Below are 14,760 nucleotides of genomic sequence, written 5' to 3'. Positions count from 1 at the left end.
TTGGGAAATTTCTCTTTCCCTTGCTGGCTTAGGCTTGAAATCTCTTTTCCTTGAGGACAAAGTCCTTCAGTAGGGAATGGAGTGAAACTCCCAAGCTTAGTAACATGCACATAGTCCTGGGAGTTGACTGTAGTCAGGCAAAAGGTGTCTTATAGAGCAGAGATGCCTGGAGCTTTTTTGGGATTAAGGACCCCATGAAAAAGGAGAAAGAGATCACCAAGAGGAGACAGGCTATGTTTCATCTGAATTTCAGATTTCCCTCAAGGCTCATAGGGTGTTTTAATATCAGCTCATCACCACTTTTGCCAATGATATGCAAATGTCTCTTTAAAAGTCCACAGACCCAAATGGATCTTATTGGCAACAGGACTATGATAGCTGACAATCCACCTGATGACAAGGCCCCTTTAAATCAAGTGGATCTTTCCAAAGCCTGTGACTGACCCTCAACATGAAGTGGTGGGGGGTAGGGACTGTGAGCCCAGAGCAGAGAGTGGTGTCAATTTTCAGGAACATTGAGAAGTGTTGATTAGGCGTCTCCATGGTGAGAGTCCCCCGCTCCTCCTCCCCCCAGCGAAAAGCTTTCCAGAAATTATGAAACTTGAACACGGCATGAATCAACACCAGAGTAATTGCTTGGCTTGTTTGCATGTGTAACAAACTGAGATTTCTGGAGGTGAGGAGAGAAGAAAAACTGAACCCTTAGCTGTGTAATTACCTTTGAGAAAATCCATCTTGATGCTAAGCATTTGCATTAATTCCAGAAATAGAACAAACTCAGATACCAAGGAGCTGTCATATAGATCTATATATATATGTGTGTGTAATATATATGTACATATATAGTATATAACACGCACACACACACATATAGATGGCCCCTTTGTGGGGTAGTTATTGTCATTAGTATAGCTGTGGAATATATACAGAACTTTATAAGCAGTGGTCCATCTGCTTGTTATCTATAACCATCTGGGGGAAAGGACTTGTCCAGGGTCATACAGCTAGAGTCAGGAAGACATGAGTTCAAATCTAGCCTCAGGCAAGCCATTCAATCTGTGTCAACCATTGTTTCCTCAACTGTAATATGAGACTAATAATAACACTTCCCTCTCATGGTTGCTGTGAAGATAAATATATATGTATATACATAAACATATACATATGGATGTATGTGTTTAAAGCATTTAAAGTTTAAACTATTTAGCACAATGCCTGGGCACATGGTAGGTACCTGTGATAAATGTTCATTTCCTCTCCTTCACCCTTTCTACTGTATCATAATCTGAAATGCCATCAGTTAACATCAACCAGTCTCAACCCAGTTAATCCTATAAAAAGTAGAAGACCAAGGTTTCTTTCCTCAGGGATCTCATAGCCTAGTTGGAGAGAGAAGATTTACACAGGTAAGAAAACTAAAGAACATCATGGGACATTATGAGATCAAGGTGTGGTTGAGCTGAGTGCCTTAGAAGCTAAGAGCTGTAGTCAGTTGGAGACAGAAGATCAGTGTACCCTCAAAGAATCACGGAAGGCTTCCTGTAAAAAGTGTTCCTGAAGGTGATTCAATGGATAGAGAGCCAGGCCTAGAAAAGGGAGGTCCTGAGTTCAAATGTAAGTCCAGACACTTCCTAGTGATGCTGGACAAGTCACTTATTCTCAATTACCTAGACCTTACCACTTAATATTAATTCTGAGACTGGAAGTAAGGGGTTTGCGTTTTCTTTTTTTTTTTAAGAGGTGGCCCTGAAGGTACAAGTAGAAATTAGAGAGGAGAAAAAATGGTGGTGGAAAGCATTTGAGCCTGGAAGTAGAGGAATCATTTCTGAAAGCAATAAGCAAGCCATTGGTGGTCTAATGATTAAGTGAGTTTCTCTTGTCATTGGCAGAACTGACCCTAGACATAGTCCAATACATGATGCCTTTATGATATAAGGACATTCTTCATACAAAAATATCTCCTCTGTCATCATCATTGCGGATCTACTCCATTAACCAAAAAATCCCAAAGATTTAAAGGCTGATATTAAAATGTAGCTGTTTAACAGGGGAGAAAGAATAGTGCAAGAAACCACTGACACTTAAGATGAAATCCTGCTGAGAGTAAGACATAGAATGGGTAAGTTTTGATAGGAGGGAAAGGGAAGGAGGAAAATGAGGGAGGGGGATAAAATTATTATCAAAGAGTTCCAGTTCTGACATGTGAACTTCAGTTTTCTTATCTGTAAAATGGTTCTATGATTCATAGCCTATAAGAACTTAAAGAGGGTCTTAAAGGTCAAGGGGGTATAGGGGACAAATTCAAAATCTCAGACATCTTTCATCTTTTATTTCTCTCACCCTCCATAATCAGTCATTTGCCAAGTCTTACTGATTCTACCTTTGTGGTGTCTCTTCAACCATGTATACTGCCACTCCCTTAGTTCAGATTCTTTTCTCCTCTTCCATCTTGCATTTAAAGCCCTCTGCAATAGAACTTCAACCTCTTCCCATACTCTTGGTCCTAGCCAAACTAACCCACCAGCTGGTAACAGAACTCAACATTCTTTGTATTTTTTTGGGGGGGTCTCTGTGTATCTATATGGTCTGGAAAACATTCTTTACTCAACTCTTTCCCAGAATCCTTAGCTTCTTTCAAAGTTTGACTGAAGTGCCATTTTCCTGTTTCTTCCTCCCCAGTTGTTAATGCTCCCTCTCTCATGAAATGATCTTATACTATATAGAATTTTATTCATGCTATAGCCTTCCAGTAGACTGTAAACCCTCAGAAGGTAGGCACTATTCCATTTTGGTCTAATCTCTTCCATCCTCTCCTCTCCCTTCACAAATGTCTAGTTGTAAGGTCTTGCACATTTCTTTTTAAACCTGTTCTTTAATTTCATTAGTGTAAAGAGTTTCCACTGAGAAATTCCCTTTATGGATGCCAAATGGTACCTTCTCTGCAACTGAGAGTATTAGGGACACCAAAAGTTTAAATAACTTGTTTAGGGCCATGCAGTAAGGATGGCAGAGTCAGAACTAAATGACCACAGTAATTTAGTGCTTGATAAACCCCAAAATCCCAGCTATTAGAGGAAGGACCGACTATTTGACCAAAACTGCTGGGAAAAATTAATAGGAAAATAGCAGAAGTTAGGCAAAGTCAAAATGGGTACATAATTTAGACATAAAGGGTGATGTCATAAGCAAATAAGGGGATCGTAGAAAAAAATTACCCATATACCTATGGATAAGGGAAGAATTCATAACCAAAAAAGAGAGAGAAAGGATCACAAGAGATAAAATAGATAATTTTGCTAACATTAAATTAATAGGTTTTTGTACAAACAAAACCAATGGAGCCATTAAAAGCAGGAAACTTGGGCTGGGAGTGGAAATTGTTATAGCAAATTTCTCTGATGAAAGCCTCATTTTTCAAATATAAAGAGAACTGAAACAAATTTATAAAAATCAGAAACCATGTCAAAGGACATGAATAGGCAGTTTTCAGAAGAAGAAATCAAAGCTTAAAAATAGTCATATGAAAAAATACTCTAAAATCACTAATAATTAGAGAAAAGCAAATTAAAACAACTCTGAGGTATCACCTCACACACATCAGATTGGATAACATTGAGAGCAAAGGAAAGTGACAAATAGTGGAAGGGAGGTGGAAAAATAGGCACCAATGCACTTTTTTTTAAACCCTTACCTTCTGTCTTGGAATCAATACTGATTCCTTAGAATCAATACAATTGGTTCCAAGGCAGAAGAACAGTAATGGCTAGGCAATGGGTGTTAAGTGACTTGCCCAGGATCACACAGCTGGGAAGTATCTGAGGCCAGATTTGAACCTGGAACCTCCCGTCTCTACGTCTGCTCTCAGTCTATTGAGTCATCCAGCAGCCGCCACTAATGTACTTTTGTTGGAGTATTGAATTGGTCCAACCTTTCTGGAAAACAATTTGGAACTATGCCCAAAGAGCTATAAAATTTGGCATACCTTTGACTCATCAATGCCACTATGTTATATCTTTATCCCAAATAAAGGAAAAGGTCCTATGTTACCAAAAAAAAAAAAAAGGTACAAAAATATTAATGGGAACTCTTTTGTAGTAGTTAAGAACTGGAAGTTAAGAAGATATTTATATTTTGGGAAATGGCTGAATAAGTTGTGGTAGATGATTGTGATGGAAGACTATTGTGCTGTAAGAAATGATGAAGGAGCTGGTTTCATTAAAATCTGGGAAGAGTTATATGAACTGATTCAAAGTGAAGAGAACAGAACCAGGAGAACACTGAATACAGTAAAAGGCAATATTGTTGGATGATCAACTGGGAAAGACTTAGCTACCCTCAGCAATACAATGATCTACAACAATTCCAAAGGACTCATGATGGAAAATGCTATCCTCCTCCAGAGAGAAATGATAGACTCAAGAACGCAGATTGAAGCATATTTTTTTCTTTCTTTTTCTTTTTTCAATGTAGTTAATATGGAAATGTTTTGTACGACTTCATATACATAATGAGTGTTGAATTCCTTGCCTTCTCAATGGGGGAGGGATAGAAAGAGGGAAAGAATTTGGAACTGAAAATAAAATTTTAAGTAAAACAATAATGTGGGCTCCTTGAGAAATTGTCTTACTTTTTTGCTTGTACTTAAATCCCCAGCACTCCACACAGTACCTGACACATTGTAAGTGGTTAATAAAGACTTTCTGCCTATTGCCTGAGTTCTTGAATCCTAGGCTAGAAATGGGAGTTGGGGGACTCTATACACTTTGTTCGCCCTGAGGAACATACCACCATATTGTATTAGGCAACCTTTAGGTTGGTAGGATATTAGAATCAGAGGGGCTCTTAGAGGTTATCTGGTACAATCATCTGTTATCTCTCCCATTTTACAGATAAGAAAACTGAGGCTTATAGTGGAGCAGTAACTAAGTGAAACTCAAAGGATTAGCAAATTAAAAACTTACCCTTTTCTTATTCCATCCCATTGTTTTTCAGAGAAGTTTTCTTCTTAGATCCTCAGTCAATTAACAGTCTTGGGTGCTAACTTCTGGCACTGCAGGGTCAACTAGAATTAGTCCCACTCCACCTAGGGGCTGGCACAGATGTCTCCAAAGCTGTGGAGCAGCGACACGGGCATGGAGTATCCCCTCTTGGCAGGTGAGTTAGAGCAACTGAGGCTGTGTGGTTCGCTGGCCGCTGGTGGCCAGAGACAAGAGTGGACAGGGGCAGAACTGTGGCTGGGTGTCTTTTTCAATGTAGAGGCATTACAGATCTAGCAATGCCATCGGGGGCCACAGACATGGCAGTCAATGGGGGGGCATGGCAGGTCAGCAGTCAAGCATCTTTAGTCCTCGAACCCCCCCATGGAGGACGAGGGGATGACACTATCTCCCTGCTCTCCCGGAGACCTGGGGAACCTACTCAACCCTCCCCTGTGGGGGTTGGGGTCAGTTCTGTTGCCATGGTGATGCTATGTGATGTCAGAGGCAATGAGGGCATAGGGGAACCACCAATCACAGACCTCTAGATTGTTAAGGTTAGAAGTAATAGTCCTAGAGCTAGCAGTCCTCTTCCAGCCCCCCTATTTTTACAGATGAGTTTACTCTTGGAGGCATGAATGAAGGATCAGAATTACTCTGCTTGGCTCAAAAGGGCAACGTTAGAAGCAATGGGTAGAAACTGGGGGTGAGGAAGTTAAGGGAGAGGACACATGGGAGTAGAGGTCAGCCCAATAGAAGGAAGAACTTCCTGTCAATTATCACTGTCCAAAGGAAGAACCAGCTACTCCCTAGGAAGTAGTGAGTGGAGAAGAAATAAGAGGACTAATGACTCCCATTCCTTAGTTAATATTCTAACTGGGGAAACAAAATCAATACCTATTTGAGCATTCCCAACTCATTTTGATTTCTCAGCCCTCAGAACCCCACCTCCCTGCCCCTTGCCCCTTGTCACCAGGATGGAAAGTATCATAAGATTAGAACTAAAGTCTGCAGAGACCCAGAGGGCGTTTAATCCAATCACTTTTCTTGATGGATAATAAACCAGTTCAAAGAGTTTAAGTAATGCAATCATTTAATGGGCTGAATTCAGGTGGTCTTTGCTCTGTCCCCATCCTTCTTGACCTCTTAGTGGCATTTGACACTATAGGGTCTCTCTGTCTTCCCAAGGTTTTCATGACACCGCTTCATCTTCCTGCCTATCTGATTCATCTTCTCAGTCTTTCTCCAAGAATCTTCATCCAGCCTGAACGTCAAGACTCTTCTCACCTTCCTCTATTCTCTCTTGGTGACTTCATTAAGTCTCGTGGATGCAACTATCAGTGAGGTGGCCCAGTAGATAGAGCACCAGGCCTAGGATCAGAAAGACTTGAGTCCATATCTTTCCTGTGTGACCCTGGACAAGTCACTTCACCTCTATTGGTCTCAGTTTCCTCATCTGTAAAATGGGGGTTATAATAGCACCTACTTCCCAGGGCTGGTATGAGAGCCAGATGAGATAATATTTATAAAGTGCTTAACACAATGTCTGGCACATAGTAGATTCATTTCCCTTACTTTCTTGCAAATGACACTAAGGCCTACATGGTGGGCCCTTATTATTTTTTTCTTGAATTTCAGTTAGTCGGTTAGCACCTATTAAAAGCTTATGAGGTGCTAAAGATACAAAAAAAGCTCCCCCACTCCTCAAAAGAACCTCATTTCTTCTCCAAGGAGCTCATAGTCTAATGGGGGCATCAACGGTCATGTACAAACAAGATATATTGTTGTTTAGTCATTTTTTCAGTCATGTTTGACTCTGTGAACTTATTTGGGATTTTCTTAGCAAAAATACTAGAGTGATTTCCCATTTCCTTCTCATTTTCCAAATGGGAAAACTGAGGCAAACTGGGCTAAGTGACTTGTCCAGGATAACACAGCTAGTAACTGTCTAATGTCACACTGTGCCATCTACCTGCTACACAAACAAAATGTAGACTGGGGAGGGAAGACATTAAGGAGGACTGGGAAAGGTTCCTTGTAGATTATAAGACTTCAGCTAAGCCTCTAAGGAATTCAGGGAAGCTAGAAGGCAGAGATGAGACAGAGGGTTCCAGGGGTAGAGGACAATTCAAGAAGCATTAAGGAGGCCAGACACTGGATCCAGAGAATGTGAAGGGACATTGAGGAGGAAGCCAGGGGATAAGGTGTAAGAAGACTGGAAAGGTAGGAAGAGGCCAGATTAAGGAGAGATTTAAAAGTTCCAGTCCTAGAGACATCTCTTCCTAATTATCCCATAGGCATTTCGAATTTCACAAAAGTAGACTTCATTATCTCTTCCCACCCACCCCTCCTTTTCTCTTAGATTTGAAATTTCTTCTGAGATGGTGCTACCAAACTTCCAATAACTCCAATAAGTCCACACTAATTTTAGAGGGATCTTTGCCTCTACTTTCACTCTCCCCCTCCCCCTATACCTGATAAACACTGCCAAGTTTTATTGGTTTTGCCTAGGACTCTATGAAAGTAAAGCTCAGGGGAAATTCTTGCTCTTTCCTGAGAAGCCTGAGACCTTCTGATGTCTCTCTTAGTCCATCCAGATGTTATCTCCAGACTTCTCAGTGAAAAATGGCAAGCTCACAACAGCTAAATCTGCCCACACCTTCTCTTCCTTCTCTGACTTAGCCTCATTAGGGCTGGCCCATTTGGAAAGTCAGAAGTCCAGCTGCTTATCTACTGGAGAGCTATGTTCCCACCAGCAGGGGTTTCTGTATGGCTTTTACGGTCTGAGGGAGACCAGATTGCCACCATTAATCAAGTAGACAAGGACCTGCCTTCTGCTCAGGCACTATCCTCTGGTTTTGAAGTCCCATTTTGTCCCACATCCTCTTCCTGCCTCCCCCATTGCTCAAAACCAATAGGCAGAGAGGAATTTCACAGCTGGTGTCCACTGGTCCATGGATCTATGGGAAGAAGATTTGCCCTAGTAGGATCTGTGTAATAGGTGCTTTGCTTTCATCTTTCCACCCCATCCTTCCTTTTAACCCTTGACCTCATGGACCAGGTACCTATTGCCACCCCTAAACCTTTTCAGACTGTGTCCCAAAGTGTATAGGACCCAGCTCAAAGCTTTGGTTAATCTGACAAACTGATTCAGGCCAAATTGTGAAGGACTGACAGTAACTTAATCTATTTTCCTGTCCCATATAAGCTTTACTTTATTTAAAGTTAAAACTCAAAAGCTGACTAATGGTAGGTGCTTAAGCATCATTCATAATGGGTGGGGACAGAGTTGGGGAAGAAGAGAATTTGGAACTGAAAATAAAACTGAATTTAAAAACAAAAAATAAAGTAAAAACCTCAGGGATTGGAAAATGGCTGGTAAAGAAGATATCTGGGAGCAACAGTCCTTCCTGGTGCTTCTCTGCCAGCTTTGTTATACTCTTCTGTTCTCCATATTATGAAAGAGAATTCTTTACTCTAGTGTCTATCCTGAGTTAACACTAACTTAAGTACCTCACTAGATTGTGAAGACAGGATTAACTCTCCTTTGTCTACCTGAGTGAAAGACTGACTCCTTTCCTAGTTTCTGAAGAGACTAGCTTCCATCTTGGAGGAAGCCTGATGGTTACTCACCACCAGCCTTCCTGGTTGAGAGTTGATTAATCTCTGCCTGGATCAAGCAAATCTGGAGCAAACATTTAGGTTGATAAGATAGATGACTTCTCTCTCCCCCTCACATCTCTCTTTATTGTTTCCTCTCTATTTATAAATACTTGTAAATAAATTTCTGACTCGAGATATAATAAATATTGGTGACCACATAATTTCATAAAATTATTGTCCAACAATAAATTTTCACCTTTACATTTCATAGGGGGAAATGGTGACAATGGGACCTACTATTGGAAAGAAGACTTGGGCTGGGCCACTTTTGCAACATAAAACAAAAGTTGTTATAAAATTTTGACTTTGACCATTTTTTCCCATTCCTCCCATCCTCTCCCATCCAAAAATTATTTTTTTTTTAAGAAGTAAAGCATATAAGCAGCAAGAACCCTGGCCTTGTTATACAAGAATTTGGATACCAATCCTGACTCTGTTGCTGATTATTCATGTGACCCTGTATCTGTTATCTCTTTTTTGGACCTCTGACTTCCTCATCAGTGAAATGAGGGGGGTAGGGTTAGATGATCTCTAAAATCTCTTTCTCCCCCAAATCTCATCATTTGATACCCATAATATAACAACAACAACAAAAAAAAAAGAGGCAGATGTAATTTTTCCTGTTTTATGGATTGTGAAACTGAGGTCCAATCATATCTACTTCCCAACATAAATGTTCTGTTTTCACCAGGTCAGCCTCCTCACTATCTCCATTCTGACTCTTGGATCCTTTGCTTATTCCCATGGTCTAAGAGGCACCTATACCTACTCTGTCTGCCCAAAGTCCACTTATCCTAGGAGGCCAAGTCCATGCCTTGACTCCTCCAGGAGTACTTCTTACCCTTCTAGGCTACAGTGCCCTCCCCTTTCTTTGGCCTTGTATAACACTGAGCATAACCCCATCCTTTGGTTAGAAACTCTCCTTGGTTGTTTAGTAAGTACTCCATCATCAGTTAGTCATCAAACATTTGGTAAGTTATTACTGTATGTGAGACACTAGATTAATTGTGAGCTTCAAGTCAGAACTATAGTCCTTTATTAAACTCTGTATCCCCTTTGACTCAGCAATGGGAGATAGAATTTGGCCGCCATGTTGGTACAAAAGCAAAGCTGGTATAACTGGATTGTAGAGTGTGGAAAGGAATAAAATTTAAGAAGATTGGAAAGATATGAAAAAAGCAGGTTATGAGATTAAATTGGAAGATCCTAAGGGTAGGGATCCTGCCTTCTCCTCTGAGATCTCCTATAGGATAACCACAGAGAGAGAGTAACACTGAGGAGGAGGTTTCAGTAAGACAATGTTGGTGTATTTGGAAGTGACTCAGCTGAGTTCAGGATGCCCACAAACGATGAATGCAGTACAACAATACCAGCTGATATTTTATGCTTTGAGGGGAAGCCCATTGCATAACCAGACAAACATAGATTTAAAAAAACACCTGGTTACCATCACTTCTGACATTCACTTAAGCTGTAGGACCATGGTTGAGTCCTTTAGGCTCTGAATCTCAGATTCCTTTGAAAGATGGGAATAAATAATGTCAGTAGTACTTACCTGAGAGCTATTAAGAGGCTAAGATAAAATAATAATAATTACAACAATAATAGGATATCACTAGCATGTATACAGCACCCAAAGGTTTGTAAAATGCTTTATATATTAATTTGTTTGGTCCTTAGAGCAACCCTGAGAGGTAGGTGTTATTATTGCCCCTAATTTATAGATAGGACGACTGAGGCAGAGATACAGAGACAGAGAAAGATGAAGAAAAGAGGAGAGGAGAGGAGAGGAGATGGGAAAGAGAAGAGAAAGAGAGAATAGAAAAGACAGAGAAAGATGAAGAAAAGAGGAGAGGAGAGGAGAGGAGAGGAGAAAAGAGGAGAGGAGAAGAGAGGAGAGGAGAGGAGAGGAGAGGAGAGGAGAGGAGAGGAGAGGAGAGGAGAGGAGAGGAGAGGAGAGGAGAGGAGAGGAGAAGAGAGGAGAGGAGAGGAGAGGAGAGGAGAGGAGAGGAGAGGAGAGGAGAGGAGAGGCGAGAAAAGGGAAAGCTTAAGTGACTTATTTGCTTAGGGTCACATAATTAGTATCTATAGCAAATAATATATGTAAAGCCCCATTTTCAAGGCTTAAAGAAATTATACCCATCAGTTATTGGGACTTTCAATTTCTTTACCTCTATTACCTTTGGAGTAAGATGGCCTGAGTTCAAATACTGGCTCAGCTATGCCACTTTTGACTTACATGACTTTGGAAATGGCCCTTTAGTTCTCTGGGTCTCCATTTTTTCCTCTGTAAAATGAGGAGATTAGGCTAGGTGTCCTCTAATGTCCCTTCAGGATCCTAAGGTCTCATTTCAGCCTTTCAATCCTCCTGTGAGCAATACCAGTTGTTGCTATCCCCACTTTACAGATGAAGAAGCTGAGGTTCAGAGAGGCTAAGGAAGTGTGTTGCCTGCAGATACAATAGTTATCGAGGGCCAGTGGCAAGATCCAGGCTAAGGTCTCCTCTGACTCTGGGTCCTTTACTTTTATTTTCATGGCACCTTGAATCCAGGACTCTTGATTCCCTTCTGTACTCCATGCTGTTTCCATCAGCCTGGGAGGCCATCAGGGCCTGCCCAAGCCAGTGTGAGAAATCTTGGTAAGGAAGAGAATGATGAGCTTCTCTGGGGTTGAGAGTCCTTCCCAAAGAGTGATGGATGGGCGGGCAGTGGGAGGCAGCTTTATCTTTCTCCAGAGGCCTGGGGAAATAACAGCCAGCCAGCGGGGTAATGAGAATGAAGAGGCTGTGAATTCCCCACAAGCTTTTCTAAGTCAATGCTTCCCTGGGCTCTCTTAAATTGTCCGCCCTTCCCCTCCCCTTCCCTCCAGCCAGCCTGATACCCAGGCCCTAGTGGAGCTGGTCTTTGGCCCAGGAGTGAAGCCTGAAAGGCATGTCATCAGCCCTATCCTTCACGGCGTCTGCCTCCTCTCCTGCATCCATCTGGACATGGCTTCGATCTGATTCAACCACCGCCCAGCTGTGTGATTTTTCCTAAAGTTCTTTCTCTTCTGGGCCTCAGTTTCCTCATCTGTAAAAGAGGAGGTTAACCGGATGATGCCTAATGGCCCTCCTTGAGTCTCTGACCTCATCCTAGGTGTGGCAGAGCTGTCCTAGATAGAGTCAGAGAGGCACATCACATGGTCCCTTGAGTTAGACATTTGGAGGGGCCATTCAGAAGCTTGTTATTCCACCACTGAGTCCCACATCTTGGGGGGGAATCAAGACATTCAGTTTGTAACAGAGACTATGTAGTTCTGTCCTTAAAGAAAAATAGGGGCCAGTCAGCAAAATATGCTTAGAGAACTGCTTCTCTTGTGGGGTGGGAGGGAGGGATGCAAGACCACCAGTACTAGAAGAGTATGCTTTGAGAGCACCCAAGAGGGGGATAAAAGCACCCAAGAAACGAGAATGACCAAGAAGCGAGGACAAGAACTGAGGGTTTCCAGCAATGGTCACTGGATGGATTTGCAGCAATTTGCTATGATAGGGAAGATCTTTTTGGAGAGGGGGAGGGCAGGGAGTGGAGGAGTATTGATGCTATTTCCTTCCCTAAAAAAAAAAGAAAAAGAAAAAAACAAAAATAGGAATGTCAGTGAATTGTTTAAAAACACACAGAAGACTAGAAGAAAGTTCAGAAGGGGATGTGCAGGCAAGCAAGACAGAATTGGTACTACTATGCTCAATTTACTACTTTTATTTAAAAAAAAAAAAGCTGTATTTCATAGAAATTCATAGGTGGGTGTTGCTAAGGTGGCTCAGTGAGTACAGAGCCAGGCCTGGAGCTGGGTTCAAATACAGCCTCAGATACTTCCTAGCTGTGTGACCTTGGGCAAGTCCCTTAACCCCAATTGCTTAGCCTTTACTGCTCTCCTGTCTTGGGGCCAATACCCAGTATTGATTCTAAGACAGAAAGTAAGGGTTTAAAAAAATTTCAGGGATATTCCTCTTTTCTGGTTTTTGTATATGAAAATGTTGATGTTGATACCTTTCAAGCTCAGAACTTTTAAAGGGTTAAGAAAATAGACCTCTTTGCGAGGTGGGGAATTATGGGTAGAGTATATATATATATATATATATATATATATATATATATATATTCCAGGCTCAGTTTATGTGCTAATTAGTTTGCTAATATCTTTCTTAAAGCAAAAAAAAAGTACACAAAAACATTTGTTCGAAGTTACTTACTGAATGGGAACAAGGAGGAATTCAGAACTAGGAAATGAAGATGAAGGCAATATGAAAGCAAAAGGAATCATTTTAGTTATTTCAATTATATTTGAATATTTCAATTAATTTAATCATGCAAGATGCAAGATGTTGATATTTTTTAAAACTGCCTTATTTTCATGTATTGCTTTGGGGAAACAATCTATAGTATTTACCTTGATGGCAGTCTCGGTTCCTTCAGGGGCTAGGCTAAAATTTTTCTGGGATTTCTTTCAGTTCTAAATCGATGACCCTCTGATCCCACTGCAGTCTCCCCACTCACACCTGCTGTCCTGGGGCAATACCCTCCTTTATGGCCTCTTGCTTGCCCTTTTCTGTACTTCCTGCTTCAGATGTAGCTAATGCAATTCGAATCCTTAGACTTGGAGGTATCTCACTGCCTCAGCCTCCTTGTCTTCTGGTATAATATGGGAAGACTCTTTCTCTTTGGTTGTCCTTTCTCCTATCATGAGTTCCTTTGAGACACAGGATGTGGGCCTCCTGGAATCTCCCCAGATAAGGGGAAGATTTGGATCTAAGATAGGAAAATTGCTCTTAGACATCCACAATTCTAAAGTTGAGAAGGACCTTAGAGAGCATCTAGTTTAACTTTTTAATCTATAGATGAGGAAACTGAGTCACAGAGTGGGTCAAGGATTGGTCCAAGATTATACAATTCATTAGAAATAGAGGTGGGACATAAATGGAAGTCTTTCAGTTTTTACTTCCATGTTTTTGTTTTTGTTTTTTTCCATTAGGATACAATTGTCTGCTTGGATCACATAGATAGTGTCTGGGGCAGGATTTGAACTCAGGGCTTCCTGAGTCTTTCCAGAACAAACTTTCCAGAGTTGAGACCTCTGTTGTTTCCTTCCTGCTTACTAGACTATAAGCTCCCTATTGAGCTCAAGGACTAAATTTTGCTTCTTTTTGTATCCCTATGCTTAGTGTCTGACACATAGGAGGTACTTAATAAATGTTTATTTATTGATTAATATTAAAAGGTAGACCTTGGTCTCCCACCCTCATATTTTGTCTTGGGTGAAGGGTACAGACCTTGTGATTTCCTTCCTATAGATGCATATCAGTACCTGTTATAGACACTGAGAGGCTGCCCAGAGTCATGAAACCAAAGGCAATATTTGAACCCATGTCTTTCTGACTCTGAGATTGGACCAATAACTATTGTTCCATGATGCCTCTCCCCAGTTATGACCTTCTAAATGATCTTTTCCCCCCTTCTCCTAATATCCTATTTTATAGCTGAGGAAACAAGGCAGAGGTAAAGTGATTTGCTCAAGGTTACATGGCTAGTGTCTGGGTCTGGATTTGAACTCAGGTCTTCCTATATTTAGCCCCAAAGCTCTATCCACTGCAATACCTAGTTGGTTCCCTAAAACAGTTCTTAAAGAGGTCACACTATAGCCATTGGTTATACTATGACCTTTTGCCCTTCTGACTTGGAGAAGTCATGGCTTCTGCCCCAAGACTCAACTGGTCCAACTCCCCATGAAAGATGAGGGATGCTTTTAGTGCTAGTAGTAGATCTGTCTTCATCCCTGTGTCCTCCTAGTCTGGAATTGGGCCAGTTAACAATTGATTTCTCTGCTAATGGCTAAGGAAGGGGACCTGGGGGTCAAAAGGAGGAGAGTCTAACTCAGTCTAATATCTTCCTTGGCAAGTCATGGGGTAGCCATCAGATGTTAAACATAGACATTGCCAGCCATGAAGTGGTGACAAGGCTAAAGGCCTTACCAGTAACTCACCTGGGAGGTACAAACTTGTCAAGAAAGGAGTACTGGAAAAATTCTCCAAAGAGTCACTTAAAATAAAATTCAGATTTTTTGGGGGGAAATTTTATTTAATTAGTTA

The 14,760-nt window shown here is 41.2% G+C and overlaps 1 protein-coding gene across 8 annotated transcripts in view; it reads right to left on the bottom strand.

The window, feature by feature from the left end:
• Nucleotides 1–5,450, bottom strand: part of LOC100029507 (coiled-coil domain-containing protein 33) — a 208,550-nt gene extending 203,100 nt beyond the window's left edge. For 5 of the 8 annotated variants that reach the window (XM_007478148.2, XM_007478150.2, XM_007478153.2 and 2 more), the window contains exon 1: nucleotides 4,962–5,447. In XM_007478148.2, the coding sequence (XP_007478210.1) occupies nucleotides 4,962–4,982 (21 nt within the window). In that variant the 5' untranslated portion in view covers nucleotides 4,983–5,447. Of the gene's footprint in view, nucleotides 1–4,961 lie in introns of all 8 variants that reach the window. The other 3 variants (XM_007478149.2, XM_056798672.1, XM_007478152.3) reach the window with 2 other exon arrangements.
• Nucleotides 5,451–14,760: the final 9,310 nt, after the last annotated feature.

Source organism: Monodelphis domestica, chromosome 1 (assembly GCF_027887165.1).
Source record: "Monodelphis domestica isolate mMonDom1 chromosome 1, mMonDom1.pri, whole genome shotgun sequence".
In the NCBI taxonomy this organism is placed as follows: Eukaryota; Metazoa; Chordata; class Mammalia; order Didelphimorphia; family Didelphidae; genus Monodelphis; species Monodelphis domestica.
This window is presented reverse-complemented; position numbering and strand designations above follow the sequence as displayed.